The sequence below is a fragment of the Propithecus coquereli genome, unplaced genomic scaffold, assembly GCF_000956105.1.
Source record: "Propithecus coquereli isolate 6110/MARCELLA unplaced genomic scaffold, Pcoq_1.0 Scaffold82, whole genome shotgun sequence".
Lineage (NCBI taxonomy): Eukaryota > Metazoa > Chordata > Mammalia > Primates > Indriidae > Propithecus > Propithecus coquereli.
In genome coordinates this window covers 4,302,260-4,318,834 of record NW_012154396.1, presented here as the reverse complement: position 1 = coordinate 4,318,834, position 16,575 = coordinate 4,302,260, and the positions used below count along the sequence as shown (strand labels likewise).

Below are 16,575 nucleotides of genomic sequence, written 5' to 3'. Positions count from 1 at the left end.
CAACTCTATAGTAGGGAAGATTACCCACATTACCTCCTACGATAAAGCCTTGCCTCAGGGTAGAAGTGCTTTATATTCTTCTTTTTCCTTTCTTTGAGAGCCCACTGGTCTATTCCTTCTTCCCCAGTCCCTACCTGAAAGAGCCAAACCTGAATGACCCAGGGCTAAAGGGTATGTAAGGCCGCTATAGAAAGCTGTGACTGCAAACTACTGTGGGAGAAGGTAGACAAGATGGGTAAGAGCAACAAAACAGAAAAGTCACAGTGACAATAAATACCAGTCAGTCTTTGCCCTGATTTGGAAAGGGGCCACAGCAGAGAAGAGAAATTGAGGAGGAAGGGCAAAGAAATGACCTTAGGTTAGGAGAGAATAAAGACATTGCCTGGAACACATACATACATGTGTGCACATGCGTACCACTCGCTGGTATTTCTGGGGGGTGGGGTGGGAAAGAGGGTGGAGAAGACTAATGAGTAGCCTACATTTTAAATCTGTAGGGTCAGGTTAATTTCTCTTCATTCTCTTTTTATAGTCTCAATTCTCGTATGTCATAACTAAACTAATCATCATTCCCCAAACCCAAAGCATAAGGAAACTTAAGGTGCCTTCTATTTCCTGTGGCTTCAGAGAGTTAAACCCAAGCAACCTTCTAAGGACCCACAGCGCATGGTACCATCCAAGACTCATCCTGTCAGTCTCCAGGAAGACCTACGGAAAGAAAACTCACTTTTCCTGACTTCTCATTTTTCAGGCACCTAGCAACCTTCTTACAGGACCAGTCACAATATGCTGACATAATAACTTTCACCACATGGGTGTGAGGGTGCAAAAAGTAACCAAAGACAAACCGTACTTTGCACTTCTGTTGAAGACCACCTTATTTTTCAAGGAGGTATTTTTATTCACTATAGATACACTCTCATGTAGCTTAAATGAAACAAAGATCTGAACTAATTTAAAATAGTGAATGTGGAATGAGGCAATCTAACAATTAAAAACAATGGCTTTTAAATCAGACCTGGGTCCAAATCCCATTTACTAGCCATACGATTTTGGCCAGTCAGTTATCAATTCCAAACTCCACTTCCTTCACCTGTCAGATGATGATAATGACGCCTATCTCACAGGGTCAAGGATTAAATCAGATAATGGATGTAAAGCCCTTGCATACCTATTTGTAACTGATAAACTGTAGCTACATACTTAGCTGTGCATACATACATTTAAAAAAGTAACATTATACAAATATGTTCTTTATGTTAATAACAGCGACTTTATTACAAATGTACACTTTAGAACTGTGAAGGGCTTTGAAACCTAAAGTATATAGTATTGTACTGAGCAAAGCTCAAAACACAGGGGTGATATACAAGTGTTTATGGCTCATTTAGCCCTTGCAATTTTAAATCTTTCAAACTATAAATACAGAGAGTTAAAATACTTGATTCATATACTTCAAAAGTTCATTTTAATTATTAAAGCTGCACTTACCTGTCACTGAAAAAGCCAAATCCATAACCATATCATGGTGCCAATGTAAACAGGTGTATGTGTATTTCTTGTCATCATTAAAATTCCTCCTATTGGAGAAAAACGAAACTCTTAAATTAATTAGAGTAGGTGTAAGTTAGGGAAATAATGGCATGTCGAATGTAATAAACATATGCCAAACACAACAAATCATAGTATCAAGCTTACTGGTCTTAATGTACAAAAAAATACATTTTCTACTTTTAACCAATCACTTCTACAAATAATACACCATTTATGGTACCCTCCCAGATATTCACTACTGTCACTCTTTCCTTTTTGGATAAAGGTTGACAAAAAAGTTCTCTTTAATAAAATGATTATAAGCAACATAAAATTTTCACTCCCCCTACAAGCTTAAGGTTAGAAATCCTAAAACAGTAAGTATGAAATGAAAAGAAAGGGAGGATGTTTTCTTGGATTCAGACATAGTCCTACTCTGTGGGACTAATATAAATAGTATAGAATTGATCACCATGCTCTTAATGAGTCAACTGACCAAAGACGAATTTTGCCATCCATGTGACCAGATGCAATGCAGTCTTCCTTTGGGTGACACGCTACACATGTGAAATTGTTCTTAGAATGTTTCTTATTTCTTGATGATGACAAAGTGAACCTAGGAGAAAAAAATTTCCCTTAAATCTCCTGCTAAGTGGTGATGTAGTTAAGTAAAAGGGAATTCCCAGCCTTTTCAACCAAAATTGGAGAGATTTCAGAATTCGATGAATATAAATGTAGGATATTTTTTACAAGAAAATTTTGATCAAGAATCAAGCATTGTTTTGTAAACACGTATTAATATACGATATAAAGTTCATGTGACTAATATTCTGTCAAAATAATTTGTCTATGGAAGCCACTGACATTTAAGTAAAGAAAAGACATCCTTTTAGTGATTTTTTTGGCTTGGACAGAGCTTGTTCAAATTTCTCGTTGAATCTAAGTTTTAGCATGAGGGATAAACAAGCCTAAGAAATTATATCTGAGACAACTGCCTAAGGCATCTAAAGGAACAAATCCAAAGGGATAACTTGGTGGTGAGTAGTGGCTCACGCCTGCAATCCAGTACTTTGGGAGGCCAAAATGGGAAGATCACTTGAGGCCAGGAGTTCAAAACCAATAGCGAAACCTCATTTCTACAATAAATAAAAAATTAGCCGGGTGTGGTGGTGTGCACCCATAGTCCCAGCAACCTGGGAGGCTGAGGCAGTAGAATCGCTTGCGCACCAGGAGTTTGAGGTTGCAGTGAGCTAGGATGGCATCACTGTACTCCAGCTTGGGCAACAGAGTGAGAGCCTGTCTCAAAAAAACCCAAAAAACAAAAAGCAACCAAAACTCTACTAGGTAAATTTATCTCCATTTTAAATATATGTTAAATAGAGGTGCATTGGGGTTCAAATAGACTAAATTTGACTCATTTTAAGCCCTGGTATCCCAAAGCCTACATTCATTCCGATAGCCATAAAATGGCAATGAGAATGAACTTGGTGAAGGCTTTTCAAATTACATCCAACTTTGACTCCAAGTACACAGACCAAAATTTAGGTGTACAGGGGCCTTTGGCTGGAAAAAACTCCCTAGGTTTCTGTGACTAACATTCCCACAACCCTACCCATTGATGGTTAAAAACTATACCTCTATACATTGTGGTCTTACAACCTCTTGTAAATGAAACTAGACACAGCTTTGGATCACAGGATCAAATAAAATTATAACAAATTCTTGAGGAAATAAAGCTAACAAGAAAAAATTCTTACCTTGATGTTGTTTTCTTTTTGAAAAAATATACAGACAAGTAAAAGTCCCGCACTGCAGCAACATATTCTCCCTGGTATTTCAAAGAGAGGGTGGCATTTACAACAATAGTCAACACTCTTGAAGATCACAAAACTTAACAGTAACAATAATTTTGCTCGGCAGATTAAGAGTATATTAATATAAAATGATATACTCTACTTTGGCTGTAGAAAGAATAATCTTACTTTTAAAATGATGATAGAAAATGAAAAGATGAGCTTAGGTCCTAAATTCCAAAACCAGACTCTCTAGCTTTAAGTATAATGATTTAAATTTTTTCCCATTATGGAATAATTTACATACAATAAATGCAATGTTTCACATATGTGCACACTTACACAACCACATTTCCTTCACCTCAGAAATGTTCCCTCCTTCCTCTTCACAATCATTCTTCAATGTCCCCACGCCCACCAACAAGTATCCATTCCTATCACCACAGCTCATTTCTCTGCCTGTTGTAGAATTTCATGTCAATGGAAAGATGCAGTAGACACTCTTTCGTGTTTGGCCTCTTTGGCTTAGCATCATCCTTTTGGTTCATCCATGCTCTTAGGTGTATCATTAGTTCCTTTTTAATGCTGAGTTGCACTCCACTGAGTGAGTATATATCACAATTTGTTTATTCTATTGCTGATGAACATTTGTGTTATTTACATTCTGGAGTCATTATCAATAATCATTCTCGTACATATTTTGTGGTCATGTTTTCATTTCTCTGTGTAGGAGTAGAATTGCTGGGTAAAGGTATTTATTTAACTTTGCTCTATATCTTGCCAATATTAGCTGTTCTAGTGGATGTGAAGTGCTATCTTGCTATGGTTTTAATTTGTATTTAAGTGATAACTAATGATGTCAAAGAATGCTGATTTAATAAAAAAGTTTACTCTGAGATATTAACCCTTTTTAGAACAACACCAAAATAATGCCACAAAACTTAAGGCTCAAGAAACATGCCACTACAGTGAAGTCCAGGGGCTTTTGATGGTATCTGATTTTAAAATAATAAAGTAATTATTAATAGAGGATGGCTAAATACATCATGGTATAAACATCACAGTTATTATTTATAAAAACATTTTAGTGTGTACTCATGTTGCAATGTTAAGTAAGAAAAAAAGAATAAAATACCTTCTGATCCTAATTGTTTGGAAAAAGTTATTTTAAGTATCTTAAATAAATAAAATAATTTGAGTGGCCTTTACATGGGACAGCCTAAGAAATACAGTACAATACCAAAACATCAATATTTTAGGGACAATGAGAGGGTTTACAAAAGCAATAGTACAGAACATACAAAATAAGGATGGCTCTAAAAATATATATACCATAAATACATCCTAAAGCAATGAACAGACTTCTCAGTTATTAACAAAAATGTAATAATTCAAGGCAATATCAAATCACTATAATGCTTAAAGGAAAGATTACAGGAAAGAGATTTTATGTACAAAACAGAAAACCAACAAAACAAAATTTACCTCATTTGCAAAGGCAATGCACTTGGGTGACTGGTTGACATAATCCAAAACAATGGATAGCTCCTTAGCTTCTATTTCTTGGCTTGATGATTTTGGCAATTTCACTGAAACGAGCTGAAATATATCTAGCCAAAGGAAGCTATATTAACATAAAGCTTCTCTAGAGAAAGTGAACATGTGCACTTATTCATATAAACTGTTAATCAGTACTCTAGAATTAATTGATGCCAAGATAATTCTACCTTATTTTGAACGAAAGGTATCTTAAAGTTGAACACTTTGAATACACAAGTTTTAAATGGAAGTCTAATTCTACAACTCATATACACACACGTGAAATCAATGTGTCTTACCGGTATGTCGTATATTCCAAAGTACTAAGCTGAGCTTTAATATGGAGATGGAATGTGAATATTGGTGAACTGTGCAGCCAAAAGCAACAAACCATCTGAGAGAGCTTTCGGAATTGCTATGGACGTGCCACATCATTCATAGGATAAATCTACTTTTCTGCTCTTCTCTTTACATCCATTTAAAAAAATTTCTCCCCAAGGCTTTTTCTTTTTCTTTTTTTTTTTTTTTGAGACAGAGTCTCGTTCTATTGTCTGGGCTAGAGTGCAGTGGAGTAGAGTACATCATAGCTTACTGCAACCTCCAACTCCTGGGCTCAAGTAATCCTCCTGCCTCAGCCTCCTCAGTAGCTGGGACTATAGGCAAGCACCACCATGCCCAGCTAATTTTTTCTATTGTTTTGGAGAGACAGGGTCTTGCTGTAGCTCAGGCTGGTTTTGAACTCCTGACCTCAAGCGATTCTCCTACATCGTCTCCCGGAGTGCTAGGATTATAGGCATGAGGCGCCATGCCCAGGCTCTAAGGCTGTTTTACTTAGAGTAAAAGCAAAAGTCCTTCCAACAGCCTACAAGGCCATATATAATCTATTCTCCCTTGGTTCACTCCAACCAGCCTCTCTGCTACTGTGTGAACATGTCAGGAGTGCTTGAAAATGCTTCTCCCATAGCTGCACAGCTTATTCTTCTTCCCTGACCACTTATTTATTTAGTATGCATTCCTCCAATGTTGCCTATGTCTCCCCCCACTTTATTTTTCTCTAGAACACCTTTCATCTCATGGTATCATATAACTGACCTAGTCAGCTTATTGTTGGGACTTACTGTTTGTTCTGTGCATCCAAAATAGTATCTAGCCATGGTAGGTGCTCAATAAGCTACTGAATTATATGACATATAGTTCAGAAATGATACCACCAAAAATCATGTGTAAATAAAAAATTAATTTGTTTTTAAACCGGAGAAGTAATTTCAACATGATTTATACAATTTGCTATCAGAGACTCTGGTTTTGGGCTGTGGAACACAGATGACACAGATGAAGAAAGAGAGACAGTGTGTGTGTGTATTTATATTTGAGTATGCGAGGCCAGTGGTGTAGTAAGCAAGCCAGCTAGCATAGGGATCTTTTCAAGTCCCACTGACATTTTTATGTAATAGACATCCATATTTTCATATGCTGGGTACCCATGATGTGCCAAGCACTAAAGAGTAACACTAGATCCCATTATGAATGGAATTTAGATTATAGTATTTGAAGTTTCCACAATTAACTCCAAAAGGCTAATGACCAAGATCCGTAGTTTTAGATCAGTACTTTTCTACCCTGCTTTGCCCATTAGACTCAGCTGGGGAATTTTTAAGTAAACAATTAGTCCCCACAACAGAAAATCTTATTATTTAAATTCCTTGGGTGATTCTTATGTGCAGCCAGTGTTTAGAATCACTGGTCTTACAAGCATGAATAAAAAGTCTTGCTACAGCTATTGGTGACTACCCTTCCACCTGAGGAATCATGGGGTGAGTAAAGGAGGTGAGATTACTAAACATGGGTGATGAGCAGAATCACCTGGAAAGATATTAAAAATGTAGATTCCTAGACTACATCCCAGACCCAGTGAATCAATTGCCAGTTGGGGAGATTAGGAAACTGAACTTTTAGTAGGCATGTGGACTGATATCAAGGATCCACATATTTACATTCAAAATAGACCTTGAATATCAGAAAGAGTGCTATCTTTGAAGTAGTCACCTGGGAAGACAACTTAATTAAGAATGTTGCCATTTCCAGAACATTTTTTGAAATGTCCTTTAGAAGTGGTTTATGAGCCACAAAAGAAAACTAAACTTAATGTTACATTCTTGATAAATACAATATCACTCATTGCAAGACTTGGCACTAAATGACTTTTAGCTAAAAAACAGATTTAGCTTTCAGTTTTCACTATTCAAAAGTTCCTATACTTAAGTCTATGATATATAATAATTCACAAATTTGCTTCAGGAAAAAACAAAACAAACAAACGTGGTGGAAAGGATTCACTTAACTAATAAACCATGAACCAGTTTAGCTTACTGCCCACTAACCACTGCAAAGCTGCTTTGCATTTTTAACTCTGCATACAACTATATTTTATGGAGGAAACCACAAAGTACAGTGGCATTCTTGAATTCTGGGATTAGAAAATTTCTTTGGATATATCCTTCATGTTAGTGTTGTTTTATCAAATTCTATAATTAAGGACAATTATATGTAACTACTGACAATATTCCAGGAATTCCTAAAATGCTGATACGTGGCAGTTTTGATGGAATAATGTTCCAAAGATAGTGAAAATGTAATTGACAATAATTTAGTCGCATTACTGGTTCTTAATATCAACCTATTTTCTTTTTATTTTTTCTGAGACAGAGTCTTAACTCTCTTGCCTAGGCTAGAGTGCCATGGCATCAGCCCAGCTCACAGCAACTTCAAACTCCTGGGCTCAAGCAATTCTCCTGCCTCAGCCTCCCGGGTAGCTGGGACTGCAGGCACATGCCACCGTGCCTGGCTAATTTTTTCTATTTTTAGTTGTTTGGCCAATTTCTTTCTATTTACAGTAGTGACGGGGTCTCGCTCTTGCTCAGGCTGGTCTCGAACTCCTGAGCTCAAGCAATCTTCCTGCCTCAGCCTCCCAGAGTGCTAGGATTATAGGTGTGAGCCACTGAGCCCGGCCTCAATCTATTTTCTACACCATTTCCTATAGTGACTCAAGAGCAATAAACAGAAGTGTTCAATGATGGGTAAAATGATAATGATGCTTGAGAATGATAGATTTAAGTTCAGTACGAAGACAAATTCTAGCCCATCTCTGTAAAACAGCTTTAAGATTTGAGCTCTGTGGTTTATTATTACAACCATATATAAAATAATCCATTTTATATTATTGCATATTTCAGAACTGATACAAAGCCTCTCCAAATGAACACAGTAACAACAAAAGCAATTTAAATGCCAACTCCAAAAGCTGTTAGCTTCAGATTAAAATCAAATGTTAAATTCTGAGAAACTGTTAAATAAAAAGAGGCACTCTATACCACATAAAAACAAAATAAGGCAATTATACGATACCTGGTTTTTCTTTATTTATTATAACAAAGACAGAGTCCTCCGAACGGCTAACAGTAAAGAGGCCATGAAGTTTACATCCAACTGTGAAAGTCTGAAAGATAAAAAGCACCATATTGTCTATTGTCTGTTCCCCCCAGCAGAACATAAGATCCATGAGAGCAGAGATTTTTATCTATTTTGTTCACTACTGTATTCCCAACATAAGGAGAACACCTGGCCTAGAGAAGACAACCAATACATATTTGTTGAATAGCCTGTTCAAGTTTGGTACATATAGCCCTGATTCTTTTTAGTGGTTGTATAATACTGTAGTGAATGAATGTATCACAATTTCAACTGCCATCAAGGCTATATTTACTTATTTTCCTACTGTACACAATGTTGTAAGGACTACATAGACACACCATTATTTCAGTGACAGATTCTTATAGGTGAGATTACTGGAGCAAAATGTTTTTATTCATTTTCAGGTTTATTTTCATTGACTGTGTATGAAAAGTGCCTGTTTCTCTACACTTTACCTATTGCTAGATTTTTCCAATCTGCAATCTGGCTAAACTGATAGGGAAAAATGCTGTCTCATTTGCTTTAGTTTATATTTCTTTAATTATTAATGAGGCTAAGCCTCTATTCATATTTATTGGCTACTGTGTTTCTTTTTCTGTGAATTTATATATTCCTACTTTACGCCAATTTTTCTACTAGGCTATTAGTTTTTCCTTATTGGGTTTTGGGAATATTTTTGTATATTAGGGATAATATCTTTTGTAAATATTTTCTCCCAGTTTCTTTAACTTGTCTTTTTATATTAGAAGTATAAAATTTTTACGGTCAAATTTATCTTTTTATTAATGGCGTATGAATTTCACTTGTTTAGGAAGTCTAAGGATGAAGCCTTATAGAAGGAAACAATGTCTACCATTAAATTATACGGCCATTTCCTTTCACATGAGGAAAACTGAAGAACAATCCACATACCTTTATCAAAATGCCATCTGTATAGTCCCACAGTTTAATTGTGCCATCAAAGGAACAAGAATAGAGCTAAAAGAGTAAAAACAGTACAAAATTGATTAAAAAACAGAAATACATTAAGATATCGAATGAATAACTAAGTGCTGATAAGAAGGCATTTTCTGTTCATCAATTCACTGTTAACCTTAAAGAGGTGGAGTCATTTAGTTATGTTATGCTTCTGCAAAATAGATACTCTTATCACAGCCTGTGGAAGTGGCAGATCCATCGATTTCAAGTTTTAACTAAAGCTGAGGGGAAAAATGTCAACCTTCTATTTTGAAGAGGGAGATCGTAAAGTATTGAGTTATGAAAAGCACTCATGAACTTTTTGCTATTTTTCCTACAGCTCAGTCTCTTTTTATTAACTGAACTGCTTTCATTTTACACGGGTATTAAAGGAGAGCTTCTCAGATGATTAGACAATGTCTTATTTAAAAAAAAAATATTTCCAATCCATCAAGGACCAACACTTTCATAAAATACAATAGAAATTATTATGCACTTGGATGCTATGGAAATGTCAAAGTGCTATAAAGTGTCGGGACAATTTCTGTGGCCATCTCACTGCAGACTGTAACCAACAGTTTAGGACACTGGTCTGTGGACCACACTTTGGCAGCATAAGCCCTTAGTAACACATAGGTTTATTTTTGTCCCAGTGGACTTAATTTTACTAAGGTTACACAAGATTCTTTTTGTTGTTGTTATGTTAAAATACTCTGTTTGTAATGTTTATAGAGAATTTTAAGTTTTTTTTAAAGAAAGTAGCAATTTTAAGATTTCTGCAAATAGGGACATGGATTCAGAAAAGACCATATTATCTTTCCAAGTCCAAGAATAATATTAACTAAAAAATATACATCAGTCAATGCATATAAGAATCATGAACATGGATTAATAAAACACAAGTCAAACATATAATCACTGTCAAAACAATGGTTAATACACAAACACTATGAATCCTATACCCACATAATCACTGCCCTCTAATCTTATTAACTCAGTCACCATAAACAAATCTTCCATGCAATGTGTATATGGCTTTTTGTTTTGCTATAAAACTTAGTAATACAGATTTCACAAATTACAATTTTAACAAAAGAATATTTTTGTTATTTTTATTTTTTTTTTGAGACAGAGCCTCACTCTGTTTCCCTGGCTAGAGTGAGTGCTGTGGCGTTAGCCTAGCTCACAGCAACCTCAAACTCCTGGGCTCAAGTGATCCTCCTGCCTCAGCCTCCTGAGTAGCTGGGACTACAGGCATGTGCCACCATGCCTGGCTAACTTTTTCCATATATTTTTAGTTGTCCAGATAATTTCTTTCTATTTTTTTTTTAGTAGAGATGGGGTCTCGCTCTTGCTCAGGCTGGTTTCAAACTCCTGAGCTCAACCAATCCGCCCGCCTCGGCCTCCCAGAGTGCTAGGATTACAGGCGTGAGCCACCGAGCTCGGCCTATTTTTGTTATTAAAAACATTCAAATGCTACACATAGTAATAAACTTTTGTGAAACCCTCAGAGGACAGCAAAGATAAAAACCTGTGCTTGGACTTTACGGAAAAGTTACTTAACTTTGATTTTTAGGAGTAGCTCATTTAATTTGGAAAGAAAAGATCAATGTTACTTTATGCCCTACTTCCTTTGTGATAATGCAATGCAAATCCATTGTTAAATCCACCAATAACTTTCAAGTTGGCTGTGACTAATTCAGGATTAAAAACTAGAGCAAGAGAAAAATATTGTTGAGATAAATTTTTAGTAGCTTTGCTGAAACTTTAGAACAGAATTTAAATGACCATTTCATTATTCTTGAATTCCGAGAAGCAAGGTCTGCTTTGTGGGGAAAGTGGGGAGGTCTGAACTAAATTAAATCCCCAAATTTGTCTTGAGATTAACTGGTTGATCCACTAACTAAAGAAGCCCTTCTTTTCATCTAGATGCTCATTTTAAGATTAGGTACCATCTGCATTAACCCTCAAAAGACTCAACCTTTAAAGGAATAGATCTACCAAATCGATGCCTTTTGGCCAACATTTTCCAAAATGTGTTCCAGAAACCAAAGGGTTCAGAGGTCAGATAAGTTTGAGAAACAACAAATACTACATATCCCTTTTGGATATTCACAATGCACATAAATGGGCCCGAGAAGATCTATAATCAATAAATCTACTTAACTTTGCCTAACCCTGAATTTCAGAAACATCCTTCTCAAGTAATACCTATTCGCATCCTGTGGAGCAAATGGGTCACAGAATACACTATGGGCAATGTAGTTCTAGGCTGTGATCCTATTTTAATAACGAGAAACAAGTGAAAGATATCCCGAATCAGAAAATCAACAAATATTTCACTGCATCATAATCTGGAAAGCTTCCCAGCCAAATTCAACTCAAATTTTTCTGTCAAGAACAAAGCCAATGTTAAAAACATTCAATTATAAACTGCTTGACACCTGTAGATGATTGTTGGGGTTGAGCTGGATTCCAGTCACCAGATTTCTGTGCCCATGCAGTATGTGCACACATTCTTCTGTGGCTGTGCTATAAACTTTAACAAAATCTCCGGAGACACAAAAGATATACCTGGAAAAAAAAGAAAGAAAAATAAGTTTCATGTACTCCTTCGGCAGTACAATCTTTTAATTGTCTATGACAAAAATAATATCACACAACAGAGGTCTCTTTCCAAGTAGTTTAAGAACTGTATATTCAAATTTTTGTGCTGTTTTAAGCCTATGGGGACATCTAAGCCTGATTGGTTCATTAACTTAGAAGAGATTAATGAGGCCAATGTCATATCTCTTGCCTATTTATGGGCAGAGGCTATAACGAAATCATCCTGCAAAAACTGTCAACTTAACCAAGTTATCTGATCACTAAATGGATGCAGACACTGTGCTATTCATCATCAACTGTTACTCTTGGATGGTTCTCCTAACAGTAGTGTCTTCTCATGTCCCTAAATCTCCATGGTTCACTGGGGACACCAGCTTACAAATGCTAAGTCAAAAGCTCTGGTGCAGTTGGTGAGGTGTGGGCCTCTCTTGCATAGAAAAGTACAAAGACTTTATGCCAGTTTTTTTTTCTTGTTGCTGAAATGCTGGTTTTGCTATTGTCTTTCTGGATTTGTTCTACGTAGTACAGGATACTAAATTACTAAAAGTGGTAAAGTTGGGGTAACATTTGTTTGACTAGTTTCATAATAGATATTATCATAGAACAAAGCTCAGAAATATAAATCTTCTAGTATCTTCTAAATAAAAAATGTTTGCTCTGTGCCTATTAAACCCACAACAGACCCCTCTTCCGCTTATCTATAGTTTCACTTTCCCTGGTTTCAGTTACCCAAGGTCTATCGCAGTTTGAAAATATTAAATGGAAAATTCTAGAAATAAACAATTGGTAAGTTAAAATTTGTGCCATTCTGAGTAGTGTGTAGAAATCTCTCAGCGTTCCACCTGGGATGTGAATCATCCCTTTGTAGAACACAACCACTGTCGAAGCCACCCATTGGTCACTTAGAAGCCATCTCTGACTGTCTGAAAATTGTTCTTGTGTTCAAGCAATCCTTATTTTACTTAATAGAGGCCCCAAAGTGCAAGAGTAGTAATGCTGACATATTGTTATAATTGTTCTACTTTATTTTTAGTTATTGATGTTAATCTTTTACTATGCCTAATTCGTAACTTAAACTTTATCAAAGGTATGCATGAATGGGAAAAAAATAGTGCATGTAGGGTTCAGTACCATATGAGGTTTTAGGCATTCACTGGGGGTCTTGTGGTCTTAGAACGTATCCCCTGCGGACAAGGGAGGACTACTATATCACAAAATCCTAAGAGTAAATCTGATGCTGACTATTACACTATTTTATCAATTCTAAGATACTTGATTTTTTACATGATCACCTCTTTGAAATCAGGATGCATCTTACAATCAATGGAATCTTACAAGTGCTGTTAGCCAGGAGGCATGATTGTGTGAAACTGTCTGCTATGATCAAGAAAGTACAAGCAATGAAGCATTTGAGATATACGGTCTTTCCCTTTGGCTGAAGCCTCCTCTCCATCCCTGTGAGTACCTTACTTCAGGGCCTCAACATTGCAGCCTGGACCACTCTTGGGCTTTCTACATTCTTCAAGTGTGGTCCTTCAGTTCAGCTTTATATTCATATCTACCAGACAAATTTTACAAATTTGACCATATTACTTCCTCAGATAAAGATAAAATTAAATTAAAATCCTTCAGTGTTTACTAACTGCCTTCAGGATATGACCTAAACTCCTAAGGTTTTTGGTGGTTTGACCCAGTCTGACTGCAACTACATTTTCACTTGAAAACTGTGCTCTAGTGAAGTGGTTCACAATCCAACAACCATCCATCCTCCCGACACACCCCATCAATATCAAGAGGTCTTTTAGGCAGTGTTTCCTTGAGATTGTGGTGGGTAAGGGGTACTGCTGGCCAAGAAAACTCACCCTAATTGATTCTGATTTGCTTCCTCAGAGGAAAGGAATTTCCTCCTTGTTACTTAGCAGAGCACAATGGCTTTAAATGACTTGAACACAAACTCCCAAAGGCAACTCTCTCCATGGTTTTGCACTTCCTGCTATCTACACAGAACATGTTTTCTTTCTGACTATTTTTTATTTTCTAGGAGTAAGGTTTTTATTTAACTTTTCTTTTCAAATAATTTTAGATTTACAGAAGAGTTACAGAGTTCCTATACATGCTTCACCTTGCTTCTGTTAACGTTAGCACTTTACATAAGCAAATCTGTCAAAACTATTAACATTGGTACATGACTATTAACTAAAAACTTTATTTCCATTTTTTCAGTTTTCCCACTAATGTCCTTTTTATGTTCCAGAATCCAATCTAGTATACCCATTAGTTGTTGTATCTCCTTAGAATCCTCCCATCTGTGACAGTTTTTCAGTCTTTCCTATTTTTCCTGACTCTACTTCCAGATTCAGCTTGGAGTCTTTCCCTGGAAGCCTTCCCTCATCTTCTCATACCAGATCAGCAGTCCTAGATCCAAGATCTAGTGGTCAAAAGTAACCTGCCCAAATCCCACAATTCTGTTGTTTTATTTACTATTTCAGCTTTTTTGAAAAGCACTTTGAGATAAAATACAAAATTACTTTGTTTCTCTTTGTATAAGGTAGCCAACTCCTGTGGTACCTTTTAGATAATATTCAAATCCTTGATGAGTTCATTATAATCCTGTTCATTTGCTAGAAAAATGGCTTTATTAGCTTTTATATAGATGACCCTCCCCACCCCCACCAGTCTCTAAATCTTGACCAAGTTCCCCAAACTTCAGTCTTGAATTTCTACCCACTACTATGTCCACGTGGTTGTTTTACAGGTACCTCGATAGACCCCAAACTGAACTCAAAAATCTTCTTCCAATTAATACTAACTGTGAAATCACTCCAAAGTCCTATCTCTTTTCTTCATCTTCAGTATTATCATAGTTTAGGCCAAAGTGATTTCTTGCTTGGAGGCCAGCACTAATCTTCTACCCGCTCGTCTCTACTCTTCCAAACTCTTCTCTCACTATTTCCTATACCCTATGCGGTGATTATACTGACTTTACATACAAGGCCCAATCCCCCAATTTTCAAGGCCTCCCACTTTCAAGCTGCTTTTTGTCCAGCATGCCTTCCCCCAATTATCACTTGTGAGGCAAATTCTTGCCAGTGTTGCCAGATGACAAGTACTTAAAAAGAATCATCAGGCTTAGCAAATGAAACACAAAACACACCTCATTATAATGAATAAGGTGTAGAAACAGTATACTGGAGGAAGAAATTGGATACATGGATATTAGTCTGAAGTCGCAGAACTTTTAAAACCTCTCGAAGCCTGTTTCTTCCCCCAATTCATAAGATGAATGTCAACAAGGCCTTCTTTACTTGTAAAGACTAAGGATTCAATTTTTTTGTTGTTGCCTCTAAGGTAATTTATAAAAACTCCTTCGGTCATATATGCATTCAACAGCTACCTGCCATACACCCACATATGCAGGATACTGCGGGGGATACAAACTTTCACAAGATGCTATCTCTTCTCTTCCAAGACAGAAAGGGTTATCAAGTGTCACTCTATCCATAAGTGACTTGGAAACCTTTTCTTACTATAATGTGACACTTCCTAGATGATGCCACCAATATAGCAATGATGACTCCTGATATATATTGAGCCATTAAATGCAAGGCATTGTATGTGCTTTTTATATGCTGAGGCATTTAATCCTCCCAACAACCAAATGAGATGGATTACTAAATAGTATCCCCATTTTACAGATGAGACAACAGAGGCAGAGATTAAGAAATTTACAAAGATCCATAATGTAAGAACCGGGTTTTGAACCCAGTGGTAGTATAGTTCCAGCTACACCGAATTCTTGAGGAAAGAGACCAGGACTTAGAATGTTTCTGTCTCTAACATCAGTTTTCATACAAAGCTCCAAAAAAGGCTGCCAATATGCCTTTTTTGGATATGGGGGGGATGGATAAAGTGGAATATTTTTAAGTTTAGTCATTCCAAAACATAATTCTGTACGAGGGAGTAAGGAGTCCTCGTGGCACTGCAATGGCAGTGGTGTACACATCCATGCCTAGACTATTTTCCAGCCTCCTCAGCCCTAACAGATTCTAGACACGTGGACGTGCCCCTGGATTCCTCAATCTACCGTCAGGTAAACTGTGCAGGGAGGGAAAGGCGCACCCCAGCCTGCAGAGCTATAGGACCTCTCGCGCCCCGGGGTATCACCCGCACGCGCGTCCACGCCACAAAGCCCAGATCTGCCAGTGGGGGAGTCCGAATACACCTGACAGTTCTCTTCCCCGACAGCCCTCCGGGGACTCACGCCCCTCAGCCCGGCTGACAACGTACGGCGCCCCCATACTTAGAATCCGCAGAGAACACAGCTCTCCTGAAGTTTAACTCGCTGCCTCCGCAACGAACCACGCGGAGACTCTCTTCGTCCACCATCTTCGCGCAGACGCAGGAACGCCCGATCGCTGGTCCCGCCCCGAACTTCCTTTATGAGCCGGGTATTCGGCGTGTTTCCCAGACCACAGGCGCCACACGCGGGCTCTCTAGGCCTGAGACTCTATTGCAGGGCCCAGCGCCTCTGCCGCCGTCCTTTGGGCAAGATCACACTAAGACATTTGTAAAAAAGGTAAAAACAAAAGACATAGGGACAATGAATTTATATTATGTACTTCTAAACCATTATTTAATACAGACATAGTTCTCTCAGGCCTTGTCAATCTGACTG

The 16,575-nt window shown here is 37.2% G+C and overlaps 1 protein-coding gene across 1 annotated transcript in view; it reads right to left on the bottom strand.

Annotated features, from left to right (window-relative positions):
* The window catches only part of WDR75 (WD repeat domain 75), a 30,325-nt gene extending 13,979 nt beyond the window's left edge, over window positions 1-16,346 (bottom strand). The window contains exons 1-8 of the mRNA XM_012663655.1: window positions 16,201-16,346; window positions 11,738-11,867; window positions 9,249-9,314; window positions 8,271-8,361; window positions 4,812-4,936; window positions 3,291-3,361; window positions 2,030-2,149; window positions 1,492-1,580 (exon numbers count right to left, since the gene is read on the bottom strand). Of these exons, the coding sequence (XP_012519109.1) occupies window positions 1,492-1,580; window positions 2,030-2,149; window positions 3,291-3,361; window positions 4,812-4,936; window positions 8,271-8,361; window positions 9,249-9,314; window positions 11,738-11,867; window positions 16,201-16,286 (778 nt within the window). The 5' untranslated portion in view covers window positions 16,287-16,346. The remainder of the gene's footprint in view (window positions 1-1,491; window positions 1,581-2,029; window positions 2,150-3,290; window positions 3,362-4,811; window positions 4,937-8,270; window positions 8,362-9,248; window positions 9,315-11,737; window positions 11,868-16,200) is intronic.
* Window positions 16,347-16,575: the final 229 nt, after the last annotated feature.